Source organism: Silurus meridionalis, chromosome 15, assembly GCF_014805685.1.
Source record: "Silurus meridionalis isolate SWU-2019-XX chromosome 15, ASM1480568v1, whole genome shotgun sequence".
Lineage (NCBI taxonomy): Eukaryota > Metazoa > Chordata > Actinopteri > Siluriformes > Siluridae > Silurus > Silurus meridionalis.
In genome coordinates, this window is record NC_060898.1 from 10,361,671 (window position 1) to 10,387,106 (window position 25,436).

Genomic DNA, 25,436 nt, shown 5'->3' on the forward strand with positions numbered 1-25,436 from the left:
CTTTCCACTCTTCATCCTCTTAATCGCTGCACTCACTTCCTACCTTACTAATCCTATCTACATCCTGCTTCACCAACTCCACATCATCCAACCTTCTCTCTCTCTGATTTTCCTCATTCATCAGCTGCTCAAAATACTCCCTCCACCTTCTCAACAAATTTCCCTCTCCATCCTTTATTGCTTTAACTTGCAGCCCATCCTTCCCAGCTCGGTCCCTCGGCCTGGCCAATCGGTATAAATCCTTTTCTCCTTCCTTAGTGTCCAACCTCTCATCACTCCTGCAGTAGTTTCCCAATCACCCAACACATCTTCACCATCACCGAGCCCCTGTCTGACCTCTTCCCTGAACCTCACACTACACTCTTCCTCCTTTAGTTTCCATTATCTTATTCTTCTTTCAGTCCTCACTCTCCTCCTCTTCTTCTTCGCCTCCAAAACCATCCTACAGACCACCATCTGATGCTGTCTAGCTACACTGTCCCCTGCCAACACCTTACAGTCTCCAATATCCTTCAGGTTGCATCTTCTGCATAGCACATAGTCCACCTGTGTGCACCTTCCTCCACTCTTATAGGTCACCCTATGATCCTCCTTCTTCTTAAAATAAGTGTTCACCCCTGCCATTTCCATCCTTTTAGCAAAATCCACCACCATTTGCCCTTCCACATTCCTCTCCTTAAGGCCATACCTACCCATAACCTCCTCATCATTCCCTTCACCTACATGCCCATTAAAGTCTGCCCCAATCACTAATCGTTCTTTCCTAGGTACACCATCTACCACTTCATCTAATTCACTCCAGAATCTTTCCTTCTCCTCCATCTCATAGCCAACTTGTGGAGCATAGGCACTGATGACATTTATCATCATCCCTTCAACTTCCAGCTTCACGTTCATCACCCTATCAGAAACTCTCTTCATTTGAGGTAGGAGTTATAGACTCCTTAAATGTACCATGTAAAAATAACTGCAGTCTCACCTCTAATCTGCTCAAGCAAAAGCCTCTACTGACAAATGTTTCTATTCAACAGTTATTGATGCCTCAGATTCATTTCAGTTAATTACTGTCATGTTACAACATAGTCCATAAGCATCTTTAGCAAAATCCATATCTTAAATTATTAGACTTTGAAATAACATTTTCTACCATTTTATTAAGCAATCATTAAACAGGTAAAAGGAAAAAGCAAATATTTAATAGCAAATATTTATAGTACCAAAGGAATTAGACATAAAAAAACAGATATATTTTTTAATTCCCTCACAACAGTGCTGGTAGTGGGAGTGAGCATTCTGGTTTCTCTTAATCACATAAAAAATAAAAAGACAAAGGCCTGGTTGCAAAATAACACAGTGAATACGCTATTAGACTGTAAACAGCACAATGTTTAGTTAAAAATAAATATATTTAGCATTTTGGTTTAGTATACTGCAAAATTTTTAACTAGTAATGCTGTAAGGACCGCACACAACACAATTGCCGGTAAAGAAAAATTCTCAACGATGGGTTGGTGCGATGCATCTTAAAACAAAGTGTGCAAAGCTGAATATTGTAGTTTTATTCCACAACAGTGGAATTACATTACATGGAATTAGCAAATTAGAAATTTCTATACAGAATTTATATATTTTTCCAAAGTTGCTTTGTGACTATATCCATGTTAATAGTACCCCTGTATGCTAATAAAACTGGGCTAAATTTAATTTAGTTCCTATTTTACATAATAAAAAATCCTTTTATTAGTCTTTCTTTTTTCTTTGCCTTAAAGATAGAAAATTCAGCTTGTTGTGTTACTGAAAAAAGGTACAAACTCTGCCATTTAGAGTTAGCAAATGTAATGCTACAGCTTTTCCTTAAATAAATGGCAAATATTATTAAACATTTTCATTACCAATGACTACACAGATTTGTTTACGGAATAATCACAACACAAGTCTCTCTGTAAGCTCATAGTATAGCAAATCTTAATGTTTTGTGTACCAAAATGTATAAAAAAATTTTTTATAAAAAATTTCTGCCATTAAGGATTAAGCATTCTGCACATTAAGCACTATGGTATAAAAAGAAATGTTGCAAAGTCTGTCATGTGTCTATGTGCATCAAACAGTGGTTTGCATAGATGTTCCCCCAAGCTCTGAAGATAAGGAGTGTGACCGAGATGAAGAGGTTTCTCTCTGGAGCTCCTTCACTTTTCTCTGTAACTCTGTCTTCACAACTAGCAGTTCTTTCAGATGTTGGTGTATAGGCACCTGACAACAAAAAACAAAAGAGAAAAAAAGGGGGGGGTTGGACATTGCTTTAAAATGCATAATGAAAAGAAAAACATGGTGATGAGAAAGTAATTAAGCACAATACCATGGTACTCTTTTCTATATTTGTTGCTTTTTCTTTTATAAATGTTGGTGTATTAAAGGGTAACTGGGTCTAGTTCTCACCTGTGGCATCATGCGAGGATTCCAGCGTACATAGTAGCTCACCCAGAGTTCTAGGTGCCTTAGACTGGCCATCGGGAACAAAACATGATGTTCATAATTTACATATAGTGGGTTGGTGAAGTCCTCAGCCTGACTGTTTATGTAAGACCATAGTGAGACAGTTTTGGTGAACACCCCCTGGAAAGAGAGACGAATATGCATTACTATGCAGGTCATTAAACCAAGTGAACAAAAGGTTTGTGGTACCTGACCCTCACAACTATATGTAATTCTTCCCCAAATTGCGGTCATACAGTTAGAGACAAAATTGTCTAGAATATCTTAATTCTGTAGAATTAAGATTGTTCTTCAATGATGCTAACTGGCTCAAACATGCTTGATCATGCCCCTATGTATAAAATGAGCTCCATGGTCTATTTGCCTGACATCGGTGCCTAAACTCAATCTGCCACCTAGATGAGGGGTAATTTTATAGAGAGAATATGATGGTGGTGGTCAGAAGGCTACATACTTATGGACAACTCATTAATAACAATCAGCCTTGAAAAAAAAAAATGATGTTCTGATTTGAGTATTTCTGTAACTGTTCATCTTTTGAGATTACAAAACAGTCTCTAGAATGTAAACACCTTGTTAGGAGAAAATAGAATCATTTAAGCTAAAAAAAAAAAGGATACAGTAACCACTCTGACTGTGTAAATAAGGTGAGAATGAAGGCATCTCAAATAGCAAATGTAAACTGTAGGCAGATGGGTTACAATGGCAGAACACCACATCAGCTTCCAAGATCAGAAAGCTTAGGATGCACGGGTTAAAGGCTCACCAAAACTGTACAGCTAAAGACATTTAGAAAAAAATGTAGCCTGGTCTGATGAAGCACAGGGATGATAGGGTCAGACTTTGGTGACAACCTATCTTCTGTAAACAGTCCATGATGATGGAGGTGGTGCACTGAGGTGGGGAATGTATACTTAGCCCACATTTTTTGGCATTTATGTGCATCCCTTCAAGGCCACAGTTTACCCATATTCTAATGGCTGTTTTCAGTACCATGTAACAAAGCAAAGTTAATCTCAAACTGGTTTCATGAACACAATGTCTTCAATGTTATTTCAGAGGGTTTTCCATCCCCTACCCATTATTATTATAGTGTTCCTAACAAATTATTCAGTGAGTGTATTTTTACAGTATTACTAGCATGAGCTAGTAAAAAACATTTCTAATGAGAATGAAAGACTTCTAGTAAAACTTCTGTTAATTTTGATCATTTTACATAAACATGCAGCACCAATTATACACTTCCCCTTGCATATACCTATGCTGGTTTCCTTTGCTGCTACTGCAGAACAAATGTACCAATGCTGTTCCTCAAAAAAATCATTAACAAAATATTAGTATGAATAGTAATTCTCCATGTAGGTCTTCTAAGGAAGGAATTCTAAGACACAAAATTGTAATTCCAGTTAATCAAGAATCAAGCAGCGGTAGATGTGTTTCGTTCCAATCACTCTGATAAAACTGTGATTGTGTTTTTACCTTTGAGGTTCGCTCCTGCTCGCTGTTGTAGAGGAAGGTCCCAAATAGGCAACTGTAGAGATGATCTAATACAGTAATGAGGAACAGCTCGTTGAACTCAAATGCTGAGGGAAACTGGGGAATGAGAAAAAAATAAATATATATTAATCTGACAGTTTTTTAATGTGCAAAATTTTATATTTTACTGAAATGCTTCCACTTGAATACCACAAAGACATATATTCTGTGTCAAGGCGTATTGTATGATTTGTCACAAATAAAACAATTTAATGAATAAAATGAACATAAAGTCTGTGTATATCTTTATACCAGCCTTTATCTTTATTCATAAATGACAGAACATCAGGCTTTTAAGAAGTCAGCCCAATTTAATAATAGTTTTTTGGTTGTTTGCTAGATCTGACCCAGAGCAACAACCGAATGATTTTTCCCAGACTGTCATGTAAAAAAAAAAATAAATAAATAAAAGCCAGCCTCATGTCAATCAATTGCACTGAAATGGAACATAATTTCCTCAGACAGCTTTAGTTAATTATTTGATGTATAGATTTACAAACACCAATCATTTCAGGAAAATTGTAGGTTTAGATTTTATGTTAAAAATGTGCAAATCCTGTGTCAAATGACGAGATTGATCTTAATTTACTCAAGTCGCTGTAACCTATTATATTGTTTAAGAGATTCTAAGGATTATCTGTGGAGTTTGGCATAAAAGCACAAAATGTCTATTTGTATTAAACATAGTCTTGTACAATGTAAAACATATACTGAGCTCCTAAAGTCAGACATAGATCTATTAAGAGAGCAATCTGTCTCATGTCACCAAGCTCCAGTGAAGCAAGGTTACACTATTTGGTCCTGGCTCTCTTTGTATCCACATTGGTCAAATACATTGATATTCATTCACCTTTTTTGCCAGTAATTCCCCTATTCCCCCCTTTCTAATCAGGAATCTGATTTTGTATATTTTGCCTCTTTTCTTGGTGATAAATAGTATTTAAATTGCACATATCTTTTTGATAACTTTTGCCGACCCTTTAACACCATGAATGGCTCCATATAGACCATGGACAAATCTTTCTTGATGGGCTAATACATGTCTAATAAATGTGTATCAAGTATACAGTATTAAAACAGCAATAGAGTAATAGAGACCCATTACTCACTAATGTACAACAAATTAAATAATTAACTCTTTAAATAAATGTAATATAAATACCAAATGGTTTAATCAGAATTAGCTCTCCGAGAGCTACCTATTAAAAATAATTTGTATTTTTAGATGAGGGCCCTTTATACTAATGTACATCTCACCTGTCTAGTCATCTGCCAAACACAGTCTATGAACTGCAAAAACAGGGGAGATCGCTCCGAATTAGCATGATTCTCATCACCATGTCCTATACGCTGAGGAGAGACAGGCAGTACATAATTCACACACTGTGAACATACAAAGCCTTGGATCTATGAGTTCTAGGCACATGTTAAAGAACACACAAGATGCACCTGATGCATTTAGAATGCTTCAGCAAAAGGTTTTCATTGTGAATTCATTTTAAAAATTCTTTCAAATTATGTTTTTCATGCATCATTATGGGAGATTAAATATAGGCTAAGGGTGAGCTCAACTGCATTTAATTCAAAATCAAATACATAAACACAATAAAGTCAAGAGGTAAAAAAAAAATACTTTCTAAAAAGGAAAGTAAATAAAAGTTAGTTAATTTTATTGTGAAAAGAAAAAAAACTAGACTAGCAAACTGATTAAGTAAGCACACTTTGTCTCAATATATTAATAATTATTTAGATCATTTCCAGAAAGAAGCAGAGATGATCAAGATACAGAGGAGACTGCACTTTACTTAAAAATTTTGATTGTGGCTAATGATGAATAGAAATAACCAACTAACATGAGGTAATACAATCTGTTTTAAGTTTAGACAAGTAACGCATTTTGTTATTGTAATACAGTATGAGAAATCTTTGCACCTGAAAATTCGATTCTGCTTAATCCAATTTTTTTCCCCCAACCATGTCAAATATGTAATTTCAACTCACCGAGGTGAAACGATGCCCAAAGCTGAGCCACTCCTTCTCCAGAAGTACCTGGAAGCCCTTCAATGAGCGGTAATATGAATCCAGCATTAGCATGGCCAGAGAGGTGAGCTGGGCAGTGCGGTCCCAACCGTCACTGCAATGCACCACCACTGAACTCTTGCCCGATTCAATTCTGTCAGCGATCCTCACTGCACCAGCTAGCAGCAGCTATTCACATAAGAAATTACAACATTTAACTGGTTTTGCATTTTGGAGAAGTTCTCATGATTTATAAGGTTTAAAAACTAGCTTTAAACTTTTTAAAATTAAATGTAGCATAATTAGCCACCGGCTTGCTCATCAGGGACAGACTTACACTTATAAAGAACATATACATTTTTTAATCACCAAATTATCTGTGTAAACCTGCTTTGATACAATGTTTATTGTTAAAAGCGCTATACAAATAAAAATGAATAAAATTTAATTCATGGATTTGTCCGATCTTAAAATATATCTGGCACTGCATTGGTAATATGTGGCCTCCATAACTCAGAAGCCACCTGACATAAATCAAGAACCACCTTGGTCACTCGGGTGGAAGAGGATGACCAAAGGAGGCCACTCACAAGGGTAATTAGGTGATAACCGTAGGCAGGAATAAAAACCACTAAACAAGACAAAAAGTTACAAATAAATTCATTTTGTTAATTATAACCACCCTCACCCTGATATACTCCAGCCAATGTGTTGCATCCACAGAGGAAAACCACCGCTGCTCATCGATGGCAGGATATACCACCTCCTTTAGTTTGCGTAAGGACTCCCTAATGACGTGCATGTTGGGAATCTCCAAGAAGTTCAATTCTACGTTTGGATAAACACTCTCATTCTCATAGCCTCCATCTTTAGCCTGTAAGAAAAATATATTTTTAAAAAGTCAAAAGTTTACTGTCTTCTTTTAAAGCTGTGAAGTCCTATCAAAAGTGCAAAAAAAAAAAAAGACTCACACCCTGGTACTTCTGGTCAAGGCAATGAATACAACAAAGTAGAAGTGAGGTGAACAGACAATGAGAAAATCTGTTAATAATCAGTTAATAAAAAGCTAAACTTAACTTTGATGCATTAGTGAGCTAGTTTGCTAAGCCAGTGTTGACATATGGAAGGAAAACATGTCTCTTACATCATAGTCATTAAATAATAATTACAGTGGATTACAAGAAAGTAATCCACTTAATCCATTACAAGAATTAATCAATTACAAGAATGAATCAATTACAAGAATGAATCCATTACAAGAATGAATCCATTACAAGAATTAATCCATTACAAGAATTAATCAATTACAAGAATTACAAACACCAAGTTAACGGTCTCTTCAATTCAATGAAAAATGTTATAGTGCTTTTAACAGCATACATTGTTACAAATAAGCTTTAAGTCTCTTCAAACACTGAAAAACTGAAGTAATGATTTAAAAGTTTGGCCTAATTGTCATAATTGAAAGTGCACATGTAAAATGGCCTATACTCAGTGAAATTGCCACTTTACATGCAAAAATTCCTGAAAACTTTAAAATCTAAAAAGAAAAAGTGGTCCTCCATATGTCTGGGTTTCTCCTTAGGAACAACTTTAAATAACTAATGATACTTCTAACTAATGTCCTATTCATCATGTTTATGTTTTTGTCTGCTTGACAGGACCATACAAATTTGTGCATCTTGTATTAGAGCAGTTAAAATTTGGTGCTTTAAGTATAATTCTTTCATACTGACGACTTAATGTTCAACATGGCACCTCATGGCAAAGACTCTTTGAGTATTAGAATTGTTGCTCTCCACAAAGATGGCCTCAGCTATAAACGATATCACCCTGAAACTGAGTTACAGTACAGTGTCCAGATTCATACAGAGGTTTTCTAAAACCGGTTCCACTCTGAACAGGCCTTGCAACGGTCAATCAAAGAAGTTGAGTCCTCGTGCTGTGTGTCAGGTGCAGTAGCTGGCTTCAAAAAACAGATGCATGAGTGCTGTCAGCATTGCTTTAGAGGTTGCACAAGCAGAAGGTCCACTTGTCAGTGCTCAGACCATACGCGGCACACTGCAACAAGTCGGTTTGCATGGCCATCATCCCAGAAGGAAGCCTCTTTTAAAGCTGGCTCACAAGAAAGCCTGCAAACAGTTTGCTGAAGACAACCTGTCCAAGAGCATGAATTACTGGAACCATGTCCTGTGGTCTGATGAGACAAAGATAAACTGGTGAGGAGTACCAAGAAAATTGTGTCTTGCCTACAGTCAAGCATGGTGGTGGTAGAATCATGGTCTGGGGCTGCGTGAGTGCTGCTGTTACTGGGGAGCTGTGGTTCATTGAGGAAAACATAGACACCAACATGTAATGTGACATTCTAAAGCAGAACATTATGCCCTCCCTTCAGGGCCGATAAGCAGTTTGTCAACATTAAAAGGACCCCAAACACACCACCAAAATGACAACTGCCATGCTGAGGAAGCTGAAGGTGATCAAGTGGCCAAGTATGTCTCCAGACCTGAACCCTATTGAGCACCTGTGGAGCATCCTAAAATGAAAGGTAGAGAAGCACTATGTGTCTAACATCCAGCAGCTCTGTGATGTCACAAAGATGAATTCCATGCCCAGGAGGATTAAGTGCTAGATAACAGTGGTGCTCACACAAAATATTGACACTTTGGACACAGTTTTGACATGTTCACTTAGGGTGTACTCACTTTTGTTGCCAGTTATTTAGACAATAATGGCAGTTATTTTTAGAGGACAGTAAAAAAGGTGGACATTGACTACCGTAATTTCCGGACTATAAAGCGCACCCACTGAATTTGGCAAAGATTTTTATTTTTAACATAAATAAGCTGCACCTGTCTATAAGCCTACACTGTCTACACTGAAACTAATGCACTTTACACAGACTTTAACGAAAGACACTAAATGCAAAATGTTGCGCTTCTATTAGGAGCATAGCGGTATTTTGGGAATAGCCTGCCACTGCATTCTTCCACTATTACTACGTGTGTTCAAGACTGAGGATTATGTCCTTATTATTTTCTGATGCTCATTTCTGTTTCTTTGACTAACCCATAACGCTGTTGCCAAGAAAAATAAAAAAGCAAGAGTTTTGGAAACCTGTCTGTGCTTATATGATTTGTGTTGCAACTTGAGTTTTAGCGAGCTCTCCCTTCACCCAGACTCAACGCGTTACAACGGCTTGTATCTAAACAGTAGCCGACCAAGTAAGTCATTGTTCACTGTCTTCCTCCTTCCTTTCACAACTACAGTGGTACCTTGACCTACGAGTGCATTAATGTACGAGTTTTCCGAGGTACGAGCGGTCACTCTGTCGATTTTTTTGCTTTGTTACGCGAGCAAAAAATTGAGGTACGAGCTCGAGACCCCGCTGCTAGATGGCGAAGCGAAGCCAGAAAGCGAAGACTGTGACGACAATTAAGATAAGCAAAAAAAGTTTAGGGATACGTAGTGTACAGGAGTGATAGTAAAAAACGAGTTTTCCCTCCGCCTCCGCTTATCGCCTCTACCCCCCTCCACACACACACACACACACACACACACACACACACACACACACACACACACACCGGTGTTTTCGTTAGCTCAAGTCGTATTATCTCCAGGGAAAATACACTGAATAAAAAGTTATTATATCTTTACATACTCTTTCTGTTATGTTTTTATACAAGATTTGTTATTTAGAAATGTATTTTCCATGAAACATAAAAACTGGGTGTCATTTTAAGGGGTTGGAACGGATTAATGCCATTTTAAGTATTTTCAAAATGGAAAACTGATTTGATGTGCGAGCAATTTGAGATACGAGCTCGTCCACAGAACGAATTAAACTCATAGGTCAAGGTACCACTGTATTTCTCTCGGGAGTTTATCTTTTGTCATCGTCGTGCGCCACCGGTGGAAGTTTTTTTTCCCGATGCCGTGCAGCTCAGAACACAGGTGAGGTGCGTTTTTTCGTTTCCGTTCAGAAATTTCATTGGTCTAATGTTATGGGGTTCAGTTTTTTGGCTTGAAGTTTGTGAAACCGGGAAAATCTCAGGAAGAATCCATATATTAGCCGCTTCGTTGTTTAAGCCGTGGGGTTCAAAACGTGGGAAAAAAGTAGCGGCTTATAGTATTGTCTCTTGAGAACATACTATAAAATGGCTGCTGAAATGTAAGGGATGTACTAACTACATGATGCAGGTAAACTTTTTACCGCTAATATAAATATAAACAGTAAATATTTGTTGAGAATTTTTTAAAGGTAGTTTTCCAGTATAATCTTAAAAACCCACTGCTGTTTGGAAACTATATAGATTTTGAGAGGCGATTAAGAAAAATCAGTAATTTATTTAAAACAAGTGGTTCTGCTCACTTTGTTTGTTATAGCCACACTACTTTGACGGGCATCAAAGATGCAAAGTTTGTGTGATTGGGCATTGGCATCCAGAATCGTCTGGAGGTATCTTTCATCTTCCTTACAGCGACGGTCTGAGGGGCCCACCTGAGGCTGACCACAACGCACTATAGCTGCTTGACTCTCCGGGTGAATCCATGAGAGTACCTGAGCACAAAAAAAAAATGTTTTTAAATATAACGTTACTGTCAACAAATGTATACAATTAAACAACAAAATGATGCACATCAATGTTAAAATGAAAAACATTAAAGCCACTTTCAATTAACACTTTATTCTGATCAGGATTGCAGTAAATCCTTAGCCCAACCCAAGAATAAAGCACAGGAGGCAGGAATATTCTTTAATGACAAGTAAACAAAATCATTGTGATGCTCTAAACAATGTTTTGCTGTTAATCCAAGTGGATGTTACTTTTACACATATAACCTACCTGGCAGTGGCCTCATTCAGCAGGATAATGTTTCACATGCAAAAATTGTTTAGGAATAATTTAAGGAATATAAAGAATTCAAGGTGTTGACTTGGACTCCACATTCCTCAGATATTAATTTGATAAAGCATCTGTAGGATGTGGTGGGCAAACAAGTCCATGAAGGCCCCACCTCATGACAAACAACTTAAAGAATCTATTGCTAATGTCTAGCTGTCAGATACCAAGCAAACCTTCAGAGGTCATGAGATAAAGTCCATGTCTTAGTCTGTCTGAGCGACTTTGGTGGCTTATGCCTTATGCACAAAGTTAGACTGGTGGATTTAGTTAGTTGTGGCTGAGCATTGTATAATAATTGTATTGTATAACAATGCTCACATTAATGCAAACATTAGTAATGGTGAAAGCTGATGCAATATAAGTGTATTGCAAATTTTATTAATATATATATTATTACATTCCATACTTGATTTTATTCATATACAGCCATGTGAAAAAGTACACCACCTCTAAACTATGTGACTTTAAATATAAGGACTAATCATCCGGGGTCCCATTTATAAAACTGTCCATAGGATCCTTACTAACAGTGTACGTGCTTCTGAAAGCCAAAAATTACATGCACAAAAAATATTCAGACTTATAAAAACGTGCTACGCACACCTCTAAGCAATGTTCCCTTTATAAAATCACAGATCACCTACAAGTGTGTGTATGTAAATCAGCCTCATATCCCACCCTGTACACGCCCATTTTTAACCATAAATAGTCAGCTTATTAATGCAAATCCATATTCTGCCATAATAGCCAGAGTCTGGCAAGCAGATGTTCGTTGTGATTAATGTCAACAGGTGAGAAAAGAGCAAAGTAACTTCTCAGTAACTTCGAGGGATGGCTTTGATATTCCAGACCTACAGAATGAGATTTTATAGAATTTTATTATATACAGAAGAAAAAAGTCTTTGTGAGAAAGTTAAAGATTACATATTATCATAGTTAAAAAATTTGTATTATTATTTTTGTGTAATGTATAATATTAAAACATTTCCCTGTCTGCCAATTTCCGCTCGAACCACCCGGTTGCCATTAACCCCAGAGTGGTGAGGACCTGTATTTCGACTGGATGGCATGGTTCCGGTGTGTTGCCCTTTCTAGTACAGGACATAGTTCCAAGAGCACAGCTCTAGGGAATCTAAATTGCCTTATTAGCCAGTCATCGTCATGGACCAGTAAATCATCATAGACCCTGAAGCCTCTTTCTCTCCTCAATCTTGCATTGGCGTCATTCTCCAGCAGTGCCACAATGCAGCTTTATGCTTTATTTTGACAAAAGTTGTGTATGTTGAGTTACCATCAGAGGATAGAAAATATGTACAGCTATACAAGCTGCACATTGGCTACTCTAAAATATATCCAAGTTTCATTTCTATAGTATTGTGCCTTGAGTGGCAATCATTACTTTAAGAAATTAAGGTCAGTCAGTCCGAAAAATTGGGAAAACTTTGAAAGGGTCCCCAAGTGCAGTCACAAAAACCATCAAGCACTACAAAGAAACTGGCTCACATGCGGACCGCCCCAGGAAATGAAGACCAAGAGTCACCTCTGCTGCGGAGGATAAGTTCATCCGAGTCACCAGCCTCAGAAATCGCAGGTTAACAGCAGCTCAGATTAGAGACCAGGTCAATGGCACACAGAGTTCTAGCAGCAGACACATCTCTACAACAACTGTTAAGAGGAGACTGTGTGAATCAGGCCTTCATGGTAGAATATCTTCTAGGAAACCACTGCTAAAGAAAGGCAACAAGCAGAAGAGACTTGTTTGGGCTAAAGAACACAAGGAATGGACATTAGACCAGTGGAAATCTGTGCTTTGGTCTGATGAGTCCAAATTTGAGATCTTTGGTTCCAACCACCGTGTCTTTGTGCGACGCAGAAAAGGTGAACGGATGGACTCTACATGCCTGGTTCCCACCGTGAAGCATGGAGGAGGAGGTGTGATGGTGTGGGGGTGCTTTGCTGGTGACACTGTTGGGGATTTGTTCAAAATTGAAGGCATACTGAACCAGCATGGCTACCACAGCATCTTGCAGCGGCATGCTATTCCATTCGGTTTGCGTTTAGTTGGACCATCATTTATTTTTCGACAGGACAATGACCCCAAACACACCTCCAGGCTGTGTAAGGGCTATTTGACCAAGAAGGAGAGTGATGGGGTGCTGCGCCAGATGACCTGGCCTCCACAGTCACCGGACCTGAACCCAATCGAGATGGTTTGGGGTGAGCTGGACCGCAGAGTGAAGGCAAAAGGGCCAACAAGTGCCAAGCATCTCTGGGAACTCCTTCAAGACTGTTGGAAGACCATTTCAGGTGACTACCTCTTGAAGCTCATCAAGAGAATGCCAAGAGTGTGCAAAGCAGTAATCAAAGTAAAACGTGGCTACTTTGAAGAACATAGAATATGACATATTTTCAGTTGTTTCACACTTTTTTGTTATGTATATAATTCCACGTGTTAATTCATAGTTTTGATGCCTTCAGTGTGAATCTACAATTTTCATAGTCATGAAAATAAAGAAAACTCTTTGAATGAGAAGGTGTGTCCAAACTTTTGGTCTGTACTGTATATATATATATATATATATATATGTGTAATCATAACGTGTAAATAAAGTTACATTACAATATACAGTGAATGAAAAGTCATTTCATAAACAGGAATAGCAAAGCTCATTACAGGCACTTACAGGAAAACGACGTTTTGCCCTGAAGGCAGCGACTCTCCTGAGCTCATCCTCATTAATGCTGGAGGGCAGAACAAGCAGGGTTGGGTAAGTCTCACACACCTCGTAATTGCTGTTGATCTTACTGATAAACCAGCTTTCATTTGGCAGACCCTGTATGCAGCAAACAATCACAGTGTCAGTTATCAATTACAGACTTCCATAATGCCCACCTGTACACATACACTGAACTCTGTAATCCAGGAATGAGCACATTTATCGATATTCAACAAACAAACGGTCAACAAAACAATTTGAATTTCACAGCAATGATATCAACAGGGATGAACACCGTCAAGTCTAATCCTTCTTGTTACTAATTCAGATATTAGAAATGGCAAAAAACTTCACTTTACTGACCAGGAAGGAAGAAAAATTATAAAAACATCCCGATCTTGTTCCTTTTTTTTCCAGAATTTAATCGGTACAAATATTATGCTTGACCCACAGGGTTCTCAGGGAGTTTTTCCCTTGCCACAGTCGCCACCAGCTTGCTCATCAGGGACAATCTATTCACTTAGTTTTAGATATATAAATAAATAAATAAATTAATTCGCATGTTTTTACACTCTGAATAAAGTACATCTGTTGCACATTCAACGGACTGAACAGGATTTAAAAAAGGCACACTCTCTCTCTCTCTCTCTCTCTCTCTCTCTCTCTCTCTCTATATATATATATATATATATATATATATATATATATATATATATATATATATATATATATATATATATATATATATATATATATATATATATATATATATATATATATATATATATATATATATATATATATATATATATATATATATATATATATATATATATATATATATATACAGTGGAACCCGCTTATCTCGCCCTCAGTTATCTCGACAACCCTATTAAGTCGACGTTTTTGAAGTGGAACCGCCAAATTCTCGCTTTTTCTAAGCATTTTTTATCAGTTATGTCAATTCTTTTATGTCGCTGAACCCTGATATCTCGAGCACAAGGGGGGAAAATTTGCCATTTAACGTTGGTTATCTCGGTGCAGCCGCAGAAGAACTCACGGAAGTGGCGGAAAAATCAAGCCTTACAGATGCTACAGGTGTTGTATTGTATACTGGTGAATCTCTGCTGTTAGTTAGTGCACATATGCCTTTTGTTGTTAAATGTTATGCGATGAACGGGAGGCGGAAGCCGTGCTTGGCGGCGCGGAACGTGGGATAAGCAGCAAAAGCATAGAATGAACACCGGCAGGATCGGGGGGAATCCGCGGTGCGCTTTGTGAAGAAAAGCGCAGCCGTTGAGAGAGTGCCGGTGGGAAGACACGTACCGGGATGCGCATGCGCGATAACAACGACCGCCGTGAACCAACATATACCAACAATAACGGACGGTGAGAGTGTGGAAGTTTAAATAGGAGCTGGTGATGATGATAAACGAGCACCATATGTGCGCGATTGAAGCCGGGAGCTTCAGAGAAAGTGGCCGAAAAAAGCACCTGACAAGCTGAAGGGGGCCGAAGTGGGCGTGGCAGGTGGATTCCTGACAGATAAACATGTACTGTATGTATTTTTATAACATGCCTTCATCAAACAAATCGCGGCAACGCTGTTGTGTAAAAAAAACCTTCAAAAACACGTGCATGCACATTCTCATTTATTAACGCACATCATGTACATAAAGAAATTTCAAGCACGTTAATATATTGCTGCCATTTTGGTTTTCGTTTATCTCATCATCGGTTACCTCGATGCTTTTTGGCGACCCCCTAGGACATCGACATAACCGGGTTCCACTGTATATATAATATATATATACATATACACACACACACACACACACACACACCTCTTGTTTGGTTTTTTCTATATATACACACATACATACACACAGTAATGTGAACTTCAAAATCAAATCAAATCAAATTTGATTTGATTGAACTTGAAATTTCACCCCTTTTAATTCTATGGTTTTACATATAGGACAAAAAAGTTATTTCGTCCATATCAGGTCTCACAATTAAGGAATAAAGAACAACTGCAGATGAAAAACAACATGACATATTGGTGCCAATCATTCGTGGAGAAACCACTAAGTACACCTTCACTGGTTCCATATAATTTAAGAAGCTAAGTAGTAATAAAGTGCTGCTACTGAAATGCCTTTAAATAATTGATCATCAGACCAATGTTTATAAGCTTGTAGGTGTGGAGAATTTAGGTGTGTTTTAACACAACATGAAAGAGAAAAGACGTCAGCAATGATATTAGAAATGCAACTGTTGCTGCCCATCAAACTTGGAAGAGTAATAAGGCCATTTTCATACAATTTAAAGCCATCATTCTATTAAGAAGATTATTTGCAAGTGAAAAACATTCAAGACAGTTGTCAATCCACCAAGCATTGTACTTCCAAATTTACCCTAAGGTCAGATGGAGCAATGCTCAGAGAAATCGTTTTAATAATTATTCAACATTTATGTGACAAACTGATAAAATCATAAAGAACACAATTACATCAAGTTATTGCTGCTAGGAGTGCTTTTACAGGCTACTGAATCATAATGTGTACTTAGTATTTTACACACAGCTTTTCCATTTCAGTTTGATTTTTGTAAAAATAAACAACACTATGTAATGTGTTGTAAATCTGAGGTTGTGTAACATAATTTTAAGACCTAATAAGGACCAGATGATTTTTATTGTGTCCTGATATTTAAACCATAAAATTCAAATAGGGTGTGTTAACATTTTGTATACCGTAATTTCCAGACTATAAAGCACACCCATATATAAGCTGAATTTTACAAATACACTAATGAACTTTACACAGGCTTTAACGAAAGACACGTTACACACGGTGTAACGGGTGAAATATGTTGGGTTTCTTTTAGGAGCATAGCGGTATTTTGGGAATAGCCTGCCACTGCATTCTTCTGGTATTACTGCGTGTGTGCAAGAAGAGGATTATGTCCTTATTATTTTCTGATGCTGATTTCAAAGTTTCTTTGACTAACCCATAATGCTGTTATAAAAAAAAATAAAAAAATTAAAAAAAATAAAAAAGCAAGAGTTTTGGAAACCTGTCTGTGCTTATATGATTTCTGTTGTAACTGGAGTTAGTGAGCTCTCCCTTCACCCAGATTTAACGCACTACAACGGCTTGTATCTAAACAGTAGCCGACCAAGTAAGTCATTGTTCACTGTCTTCCTCCTTCCTTTCACAACTATTTCTCTCGGGAGTTTATCTTTTAACATTGTCGTGCGTTTAAAAAAACGTTTTTTCTCCCGATGCCGTGCAGCTCAGAACACAGGTGAGGTGCGTTTTTTCGTTTCCGTTAGAAAAATTTCATTGGTCTTATGTTATGGGGTTCAGTTTTTTGGCCTGAAGTTTGTGAAACCGGGAAAAACCCAGGAAAAATGCATAAATTAGCCGCTTCGTTGTTTAAGCCGCGGGGTTCAAAACGTGGGAAAAAAGTAGCAGCTTATAGTCCGAAAAATATGGTACATATTCAGTGCCTGTCAAAAGTTTGTCAGAGACCTACTTTTTTGGGCACATGATTTTGCTCTAAAGCAGCCTTAGATCATAACACTTCCCTCAAAGGCTTGTATGATTTTTAAATGTATGTTTTTGTATTTAAAAGCTGCACAGTTGTTTAGTCCCAACCCCTTTAGTTCTCTTTGCAATGTGCATGTAGAAATAATCCTACTTTAACGATTAAGCATATCCGTTTTACTGTTGCTTTTTACGATCTGATTTCACCAAACATTTAAGTGGTCTCCAAACACAAGCATTTAAGATTCTTTTTTTCCTCAACAACATTTCTACCTTGTCGATGATGTTCACCACTATTCTTCCAGGTTTTAATAATGAGTTAAACTCAATTTTAATAGTTTCAGCAATCTCATTATTTGTTCTAGTTGTGGAAAAAGATGTTTCTGTTTCAGAATGGCAATCACAGGATGTCTTCTGACATGGTGGTTTAAAAACTACTCGTTGCAATTTTCATGACTTAACTTTTCGCCGACTGAAACGTTATTTAGAACTGCAATAAATATTCAGTACAAAGATCTTTAATACAATTAAAATATTGTTCATAAGTCCACTTGTGTCAGTGTCCATTACCTGTCTTTTGTATTCAGCTGTAGGATCATAAACCTTCCACCCATCTTCTGGAAACTTTTCCAGGTATTTGAATGCAAACAAAGGCTAAAGGACAAGAGAACAAACCTGTAATTTACTGTGTATTTTGCACTGCAGGCAATATAGCTAAATGCAATTTTCTATTTACAATTTTAAAAAAATCAATCATAGAAAGCAAACACCATATACAGATTAGCGCACTTTGCTTAATTTTATACAAATATGATGTTTATATGAATTTTACAGTATATCTAATGGCTGGGATTCTAGAATTCAGTCTGATTTACAGACTTTATCTTAATTAATCCTCAAAAAAATAATTTGTGCTGAAATATAGTCAATGAATTATGTACAATAACCCTAATACAATATAGAATATATTTTTTAATTTCTTTAAGAAACCAAATGCAGTATAAATGTTCTCTGGAAAGCACCATTAAGTTATAGCTGTTAGTTAGTTTAAAAACTGGACCTTACCAAGTCATGGGAGAGAGGAAACGCATATGTGGATAACACCTCGAAGATTTGGTCTTGTTTTCTGTAGGTAAATCTTGGGTTCCTCAAGTCCTTGATGTAACCATAAACATATATTTGAGAGACATTTTTGACAGCAGTTCACTTTAAATTAATTATCTGGATGTAAACATGTAGAGGTGGAAAATGGGACACAGTCTTACTTTGCACACTATCTCTAGGCCTCGGGTGTTCTCTCCATGGCTTTGCACCCCAATAGTCTCCAAGCGGCTGATAGCTCCCAGGTTCACATCCAATACAAAAGAAGGATTCTAGCAGAAGTAGAATCTGATTTAATTTGCCACGTATATAACATAGAAAAATCCTCTGTAAGTGTTAATAGGCATAATACACACTAACACTTCTATATATGCAAACAATTAAAAGATAGAAACAGTATACCTGAGTTCTGCAGGTTTCACAAAGTAAAATTTAAGACAAGGACCTTTTAAAGACTATTAAGAACGAAATTTAAGATCTATATATCGACATCAAAAACACACAAATATGTTGTTAGCAATTGGCCTTACCAAGCTGTAAAGAAATGTTTTTTTTCAAGCCAACTACCACTAAACTTGCACTTCTTCATAACTGAAAAATAAAATCTGTTTTAGAGAGATTTGCTCCAATAACAAATAGCTGATTGGCTGTTGCATGTTGGTCTTATGTGTAGTCGTAATACAGTAATTATATTTGGACTGGCTAATGAAAGGACTAAAACACCATAGAAACTAACAAACAAAAACATGCTGAAGTGCTGTGGGAGCATTTCAGGTAGCGTTACATGGACATCGGGAAAATTAAGAGCTGTTCAAAATTATTTAATATAAATTTTACATTTTTAGACTTTGTTTTATTTTTAAGACCCTGCAGAAACCCTGAATACATGCAACCAAGTATAACATTTAAACATGGGAATAACCTAACAGGCACCACAAGTAGAATTCCTAAACCAAGGCAATGATAATGTATCTTGAATTCAATCATGTCAGTCCATGTAAGCTCCTTTACATTAACATTTATTTTCAGGTTAAAAACACTGTTAATAAGCTAGATCTCTTGGTCATTTTCTCCATTAAAGCATTAACTAAATAAAAACATTGTTTCAAAATATTATATTATTTTATTCGTTTTAAACCTTTCATTTTAATCCTGTATGCTATTGCTCCTGGACGGTGCTTAACCAGGTACTATGAGAAAATAGCAAGACCATTTACATTTGCTTCATAACTGGTTAAAGGGAAAATATACCTATTAAGTGGAAATATCTAGAATTCATATTGTTTAGTAACTTTAAAAACTTTCATCCTATGACTAACATTTTAGAAACTATATGTATGCTTTTTACTCAAGCCTCACTAATTAAAATAAATACTACTATTTCTTTCCCAGATAAAAGATTTTAAATCATAAATAAAAGAAGATTTTAAATCACTTTGGAAATGTTAATCAATTAAAAATAAATGGTGAAACATGACATGAGTGTGTTTACTTGCAAGGGTAAACAATAAGATCATTAAGAGCCAACAAAATGTGACTGCACTCTAGACAAGGATTAGTCTTTTACATGATTGGTACACATGAATTTAACCAAGCCAGCAAGAACCAACAAAGTAAACTAAAAAAAATAGATTGTTTTAGGTTGTCTTTAAAATTTATTTTATTTTTTAATCCAAACTGATGTTTAGCCGTAGGAAGGGTTTCTTACTCTAGAGAGACTCTTGAAGTAAAGCTTGTAGTCGGTGATGGTCAATGTGCCATTCACAGCTCCAGAGAAAGGACAGATGTACATAACACTCTTGGCTGTGAGAAGAGAAGTGGTTTCTCATATAATACTGACACCAAGCAGCACCTGTCAAATTTACAACTTAAAAACTGAATTGCTAATTACAGCAGACACTATGCTGACCTCTGAAAACTAAAGCTTGCATGTACATGTCTACACATTTCTTTATTTTGTCTGTGCGTTAGGTCAAATTAGAGGGAATTTGTTATATACAACATTTTAGCAACAATGGAGGAATCTATATTCTCAATGAACAACCTATTGTTCTTAATTATGTGGTAATATACAAAATGTAAAAACTTAAATTTATGAGAAGACATTAACAGTAATATACAGTCAATTCCAGATGTTTTGGATATTGACAAATTATTACACTTGAGATGAAACAGATAATGTGTCTTTTCAATGACGAGGACAGTCATCCTAAATCTTAGGCTTTTACAGCTTAAATTTTAGGCATTTACTCCGCTGAATGGATTAATAGAAATACAGATAGATATGTAAGACTGTTATATTCTTAATGAAAAATTGTGTTTTGAAAAAACATTTTTCTTTTAGCATTACCATCACATTACCTTACCTATGGTTTGAATGGTCTCCCCAGGTACACGTGGAGCCTCCTCCAGCATTGCTTGCTTATTGCCTTCCCTCAGTGCCTATCATAAAACATTACTTCATTAAGCCACATACAAACACATTCACGCTATGACATGAGCCAAATTATTCAGTTGTTTTTAAACAAAGTCAGGCCACACCTTTGTAGCCTAAGTTAAAAATTCCACAAGAAAAAGAGGTTAAGGAAACCACAGGAAAGTCAGTGCATGCACAAATGCATAAGCTATTAATGAATTATGGGAGAGAGAAGCATTTTCAGTTCAATTTGCATTTTCCGGACAATTGTGATATGACACATTGCAAGACATTTAGATGGAAACAAAAGTGCTACTTGTTAAATCTCAAAACTTAAAACTTGCTGCAATGTTTGCTCTTGCGTCTATTCCACATATCTTAAAGAGTAGAGCACAGGCCCTGCCCAATGTCTACAGGGCAAAAATAATCAAGGGAAAAAAGGCTATAATTTTGTTTGCAAATGGTTGCTCAAAGCCAGAGCTGTCTAAACACGAAGCAGAATAAAATAGTTACTAAAGAAAGAATGGAAGGAAGAAATTCACCTAGGATGACACTCTTTGACAGTCATAGAAAACTGAATTGAATGTGGTCTTTCAATCCATTGTACAGCTGCGTGTCAAAGGGCAAAAGTGGATGCTGTCACTAACAAGAACACAATGGTGCCTTGTTATTAACCAGCTCTGGCTATTATAATGCTGACAAACTGGATGACCAGGCTCATCAGTATTGGGCAGCAGTTACATGAGTTGTACACTCTCTCTCTTACACACACACACACACACACACACACACACACACACACACACACACACACACACACTTTCTCTCTCTCTCACACACACACACACACACACACACACACACACACTCTCTCTCTCTCTTACACACACAAACACACACTGTATTGGTCAGTATCTAACAAAGTGGTCCATGGAGGGAAACAGTGGTGAACTGGAGCCCGGGTCATGGACGCCCAAGGCTCATTGGTGCATGTGGGGGAGCGAAGGCTGGCCTGTTTGGTAAGATCCAATAGATGAGCTACTGTAGATAAATTGCTGATGAAGTTAATGCTGTTCATGCTCAATGGGTCAAAACTGTTCGGCAGCAAAAGGGGATCAACACAATATTAGGCAGGTGGTCATAATGTTAATTGGTGGCCTGGTCGGTGTACATAAATAAAATGAACTTTTAAAGGCAAAATAGTAATGGCTTTTCATTTAATTGCATTCGATACTGTAATGCCATCAGTTTACGCTGTATTTATATTTTTCTGTCAGTTTGTTGTGAATTTTTGTATTCAAATACCTATCTGTCTCTCCACTCGATCTGGCTCATTGCTTCCCTACTGTCTGATAGTATAAAGGTCTACAGTATAAAACTTTAAAAATCCAAGTTTATGTCTGATAGGTACGAGGGACAAAAAAACAAACAAGCACACACACACAACACAACTTGCCAAAGAGAAGTCCTTATGCTGAGCATCGCTGTCCAAGATAATTCCATCATCATAATCCTACATTAATCAGAAAATTGCAAGAAAATCAGTAAAACAGAAGAGAAAGATAGTTACAGAGACCCATTCTCCCTGCACAGTCACTATTTTGTTTGAGAATAATAAGAAGCATTCACACAGCTTTGCAGGAATTGCCATCCTACAGTTAAAGGACAGACTGAGCGACAGCACATCAAAAGTCACAAGAGGTTATATAGACTGGGAGATACAAGAAAGTTTAAAACTAGTAAAATATCTAAACACGTTTATTGTATGTAGTATTGATTCTAATTAGATATAGATTCTTCCTCTTTCTATATTAGGGTTTTTCTTTCCCACATAATACACAAACTGATTTTTCATTTGTTTTTTAAAAAAAAATAACTATCTACATGTCTGTTGTTCTGCTTACTGAGTTAAATTTTATTCTAGGCAGAAATAAGAATAAGTATTTGACTCATATCCTTTCCCTGAAACCAAACATTAAGCAGTCCAAGGTCCACCTGTGACCTACTTTTAATGTCTAATGTGGAGGGCAACATTATGTCTTGCAGTAAAGAAATTGTATATCTACATTCACATCTGCTGGGGAACAGTGGACAATACATATTTATTTTGTGTTTTTTTTGGGTTGAAGAAATTTCTTATTTTTAGGGTAAAAGAAAAATAGTTTACATACTATTTTATTAGGTACAAAATTCTTGATAGATCTGAAATAAGCCTTTTTAATATTAAATATTTTCACACTTCACAAAAAAAAAATGTTTCATCTTTGACCCATGTTTACATCCTCATAACTTTTAAACTGCACTTCACCACTTATTTTGTTGTTTCTTATTTCTCTGTGTTCATGCAATGTGTTTATATTTCATATTTTTCTTTAAAGGCACTTGTGTCATAGATCATTAATAGGGAAGTGCATATGTTGATTGGAAAGACATGGAATAATAATAACTAACAAAATAAGAAAAAAAATAAAATAAAAAAAGACAGCACAGAGAAAACTAAACATCAATACTGCAAACACGGTTCAATATTTTGGCAGACTTGGATATCTGGTGGACTGTTCATTATTTCTCTGTCTCACCTTATACTCTCGAGACATGGCCTCTGATATCATGGCGCCGGGATTTTGACTTGACATTGTGGCTGCAATTAGCTGTTTGCACCATTCAACATGAGCACCTGTAGGACTGCAACACAATCAATAGGAAATATATATATATATATATATATATATATATATATATATATATATATATATATGGGGTATATGGGGTTTAGTTCAATTTCAGTACGGTTAGGGGGAAGAAATGCAAAACATAAAATTGTTTGCCAGTTTACATTTTTAAAGCATTTTATTTTTTATTTTTTATTTTGTTAATTTTCAAAAAATGCCTACGTGGTTAAATAATATATAAATAATATAATATAAGGTTGCTGAAATGTAAAAGGTAAAATCACTTCTGGAAGATACTGTACATGTATGTAAGTACGAATGTATGTATGTATGAATGAATGAATAAATATATATACATATGCAATAGCTGTCACAACTTCACATAAAAAGATTTATAATCAACTTTATTTGAATTGAAATTCCTCCCTTAGCATGAATAACAGCTTGACACACCCTTGGCATTCAGACAGTTAGTTGCTCCAAACAGTGAGCTGAAATACTTTGCTAATACTTGTAGAACTTGCCAAAGGTGTTCTTTGCTAGTTGGGTTTTCATTCTGACCTTTATGCCCACACACACACACACACACACACACACACACACACACACACACACACATACATACATACATACATACATACACACACACACACAAATATATATATATATATACATAAACGTTGCCTACTGACACTGCAATGTGTCAATAAGTTTAAATAAGGTTATTTCTTGTTAATTTAACGGTACTCGCCTCTCTGCAGTCTCTGTGGTGGATCCAGAGCTGAATGAATTCCGCAGATTTCTGCTGGAGTTTGTTTGACCCGCCGCCGCTTCAGTGTCGTGTTGAAGTCCACAATTCAGGGGCTTCGTGTCCATGCCTCTTTGCCCAGAGCTGCATATGTTTTTAATTGGGGTTTGTAAACGTTGCGCTTCTATACTCGCTACACTTTCGAAACGACACCTCACATTTTCCTTCGATCTCTCTGGCGCTGGAAGTCGATTCCAAAAGAGTCGGTTCTCCGATTTCAGGATTTGGGAATCGACTCCTCACAAAAAACGCTTCCAGTTGCATCGCTAGAAAAGCAGATCACGACGGTGTCTGACACGTGTCGCTTTGTGTGTTCACTGACACTTTAATTTTCGCATAAAGCAAAACTAGGCAATACTCAGAAGCCATGTGCATGTTTAGTTCATTTTTCCATCCCAGGTGTAAATACACTGCTGATAAATATATTCAAACTAAATATATTCAAATTGTTTGCTAACCATTTACTCAAAACAACATACAAAGTAAGTTATAGGCTTGATCTATGCTTAGAGCCCTCACATGACATATCCAGACTTCTGGAATCAAAATCAGAGTCGACTCCAACATTTCCCAAACAAAGCCCCCCCAATGAGATCTGACAAAGCCTCATGCCAACGTCATCGCGGTAAGACCCTAAATGGACGACATTACCCAAGATGCAACGCAAAATCATTTCTCAGCAGCGGTAAATTCAGTCACAGTGTGGGCGGAATTATTAACAAAAGAACAAGCTTGGCGGAGAGTATAGAAGGCGTAGAAAGCGTACTCTAATGCCTTTTATTAAGATGTAACAATTCATTTGTAATGTTAAGTCAGCGATTTCCTCCTAAACACTGAACCTGTGCGTGTCTTTTCTTCAAAGCACGTACGTATTTATTCTCGTGGTTTATTGTATGTTAACATGGATAGTTCCATTATTTGTCAGATGTAAATGGGGTTGTGATAGTATTTTTTTGTTTATAAATATAGTTATTCATAGCATATAACCTTATAACCATATTGTTGTAGTTTTATCAGGGTTCAGGAGGAACGTTTCATTTCACTGTGTACTGTGTCAGCTATATATGGTTGAAATGACAATAAAAGCTTATTGACTTGACTTATAGCTTATGTATTGTTCTATTCTGTTATACTGATTCTGTGTGAGTTTATGGCACACACTGAACTGCTCAACAGTAAACAAACTAGCAGAGACACACCATCACCAACCAGT

At 36.6% G+C, this 25,436-nt stretch overlaps 1 protein-coding gene across 3 annotated transcripts; it reads right to left on the bottom strand.

Annotated features, from left to right (window-relative positions):
* Window positions 1-1,134: 1,134 nt before the first annotated feature.
* Window positions 1,135-24,764, bottom strand: mtmr1b (myotubularin related protein 1b). Of its 3 annotated transcripts, XM_046867356.1 has the most exons (16): window positions 24,167-24,764; window positions 23,323-23,428; window positions 22,200-22,256; window positions 20,694-20,769; window positions 20,036-20,130; window positions 18,492-18,599; window positions 18,292-18,381; window positions 17,797-17,880; window positions 13,643-13,792; window positions 10,424-10,612; window positions 6,737-6,922; window positions 6,031-6,237; window positions 5,287-5,379; window positions 3,973-4,086; window positions 2,437-2,613; window positions 1,135-2,250 (listed from the first exon to the last, which is right to left on the bottom strand). In XM_046867356.1, the coding sequence occupies exons 1-16, from the start codon at window positions 24,289-24,291 to the stop codon at window positions 2,101-2,103; spliced, it is 2,007 nt and encodes a 668-aa protein (XP_046723312.1). In that variant the 5' UTR covers window positions 24,292-24,764; the 3' UTR covers window positions 1,135-2,100. The 3 variants fall into 3 exon arrangements, with proteins under 3 accessions (XP_046723312.1, XP_046723313.1, XP_046723314.1); XM_046867357.1 differs by lacking the exon at window positions 22,200-22,256 and having other exon boundaries at window positions 24,167-24,763; XM_046867358.1 differs by lacking the exons at window positions 22,200-22,256; window positions 23,323-23,428 and having other exon boundaries at window positions 24,167-24,298.
* Window positions 24,765-25,436: the final 672 nt, after the last annotated feature.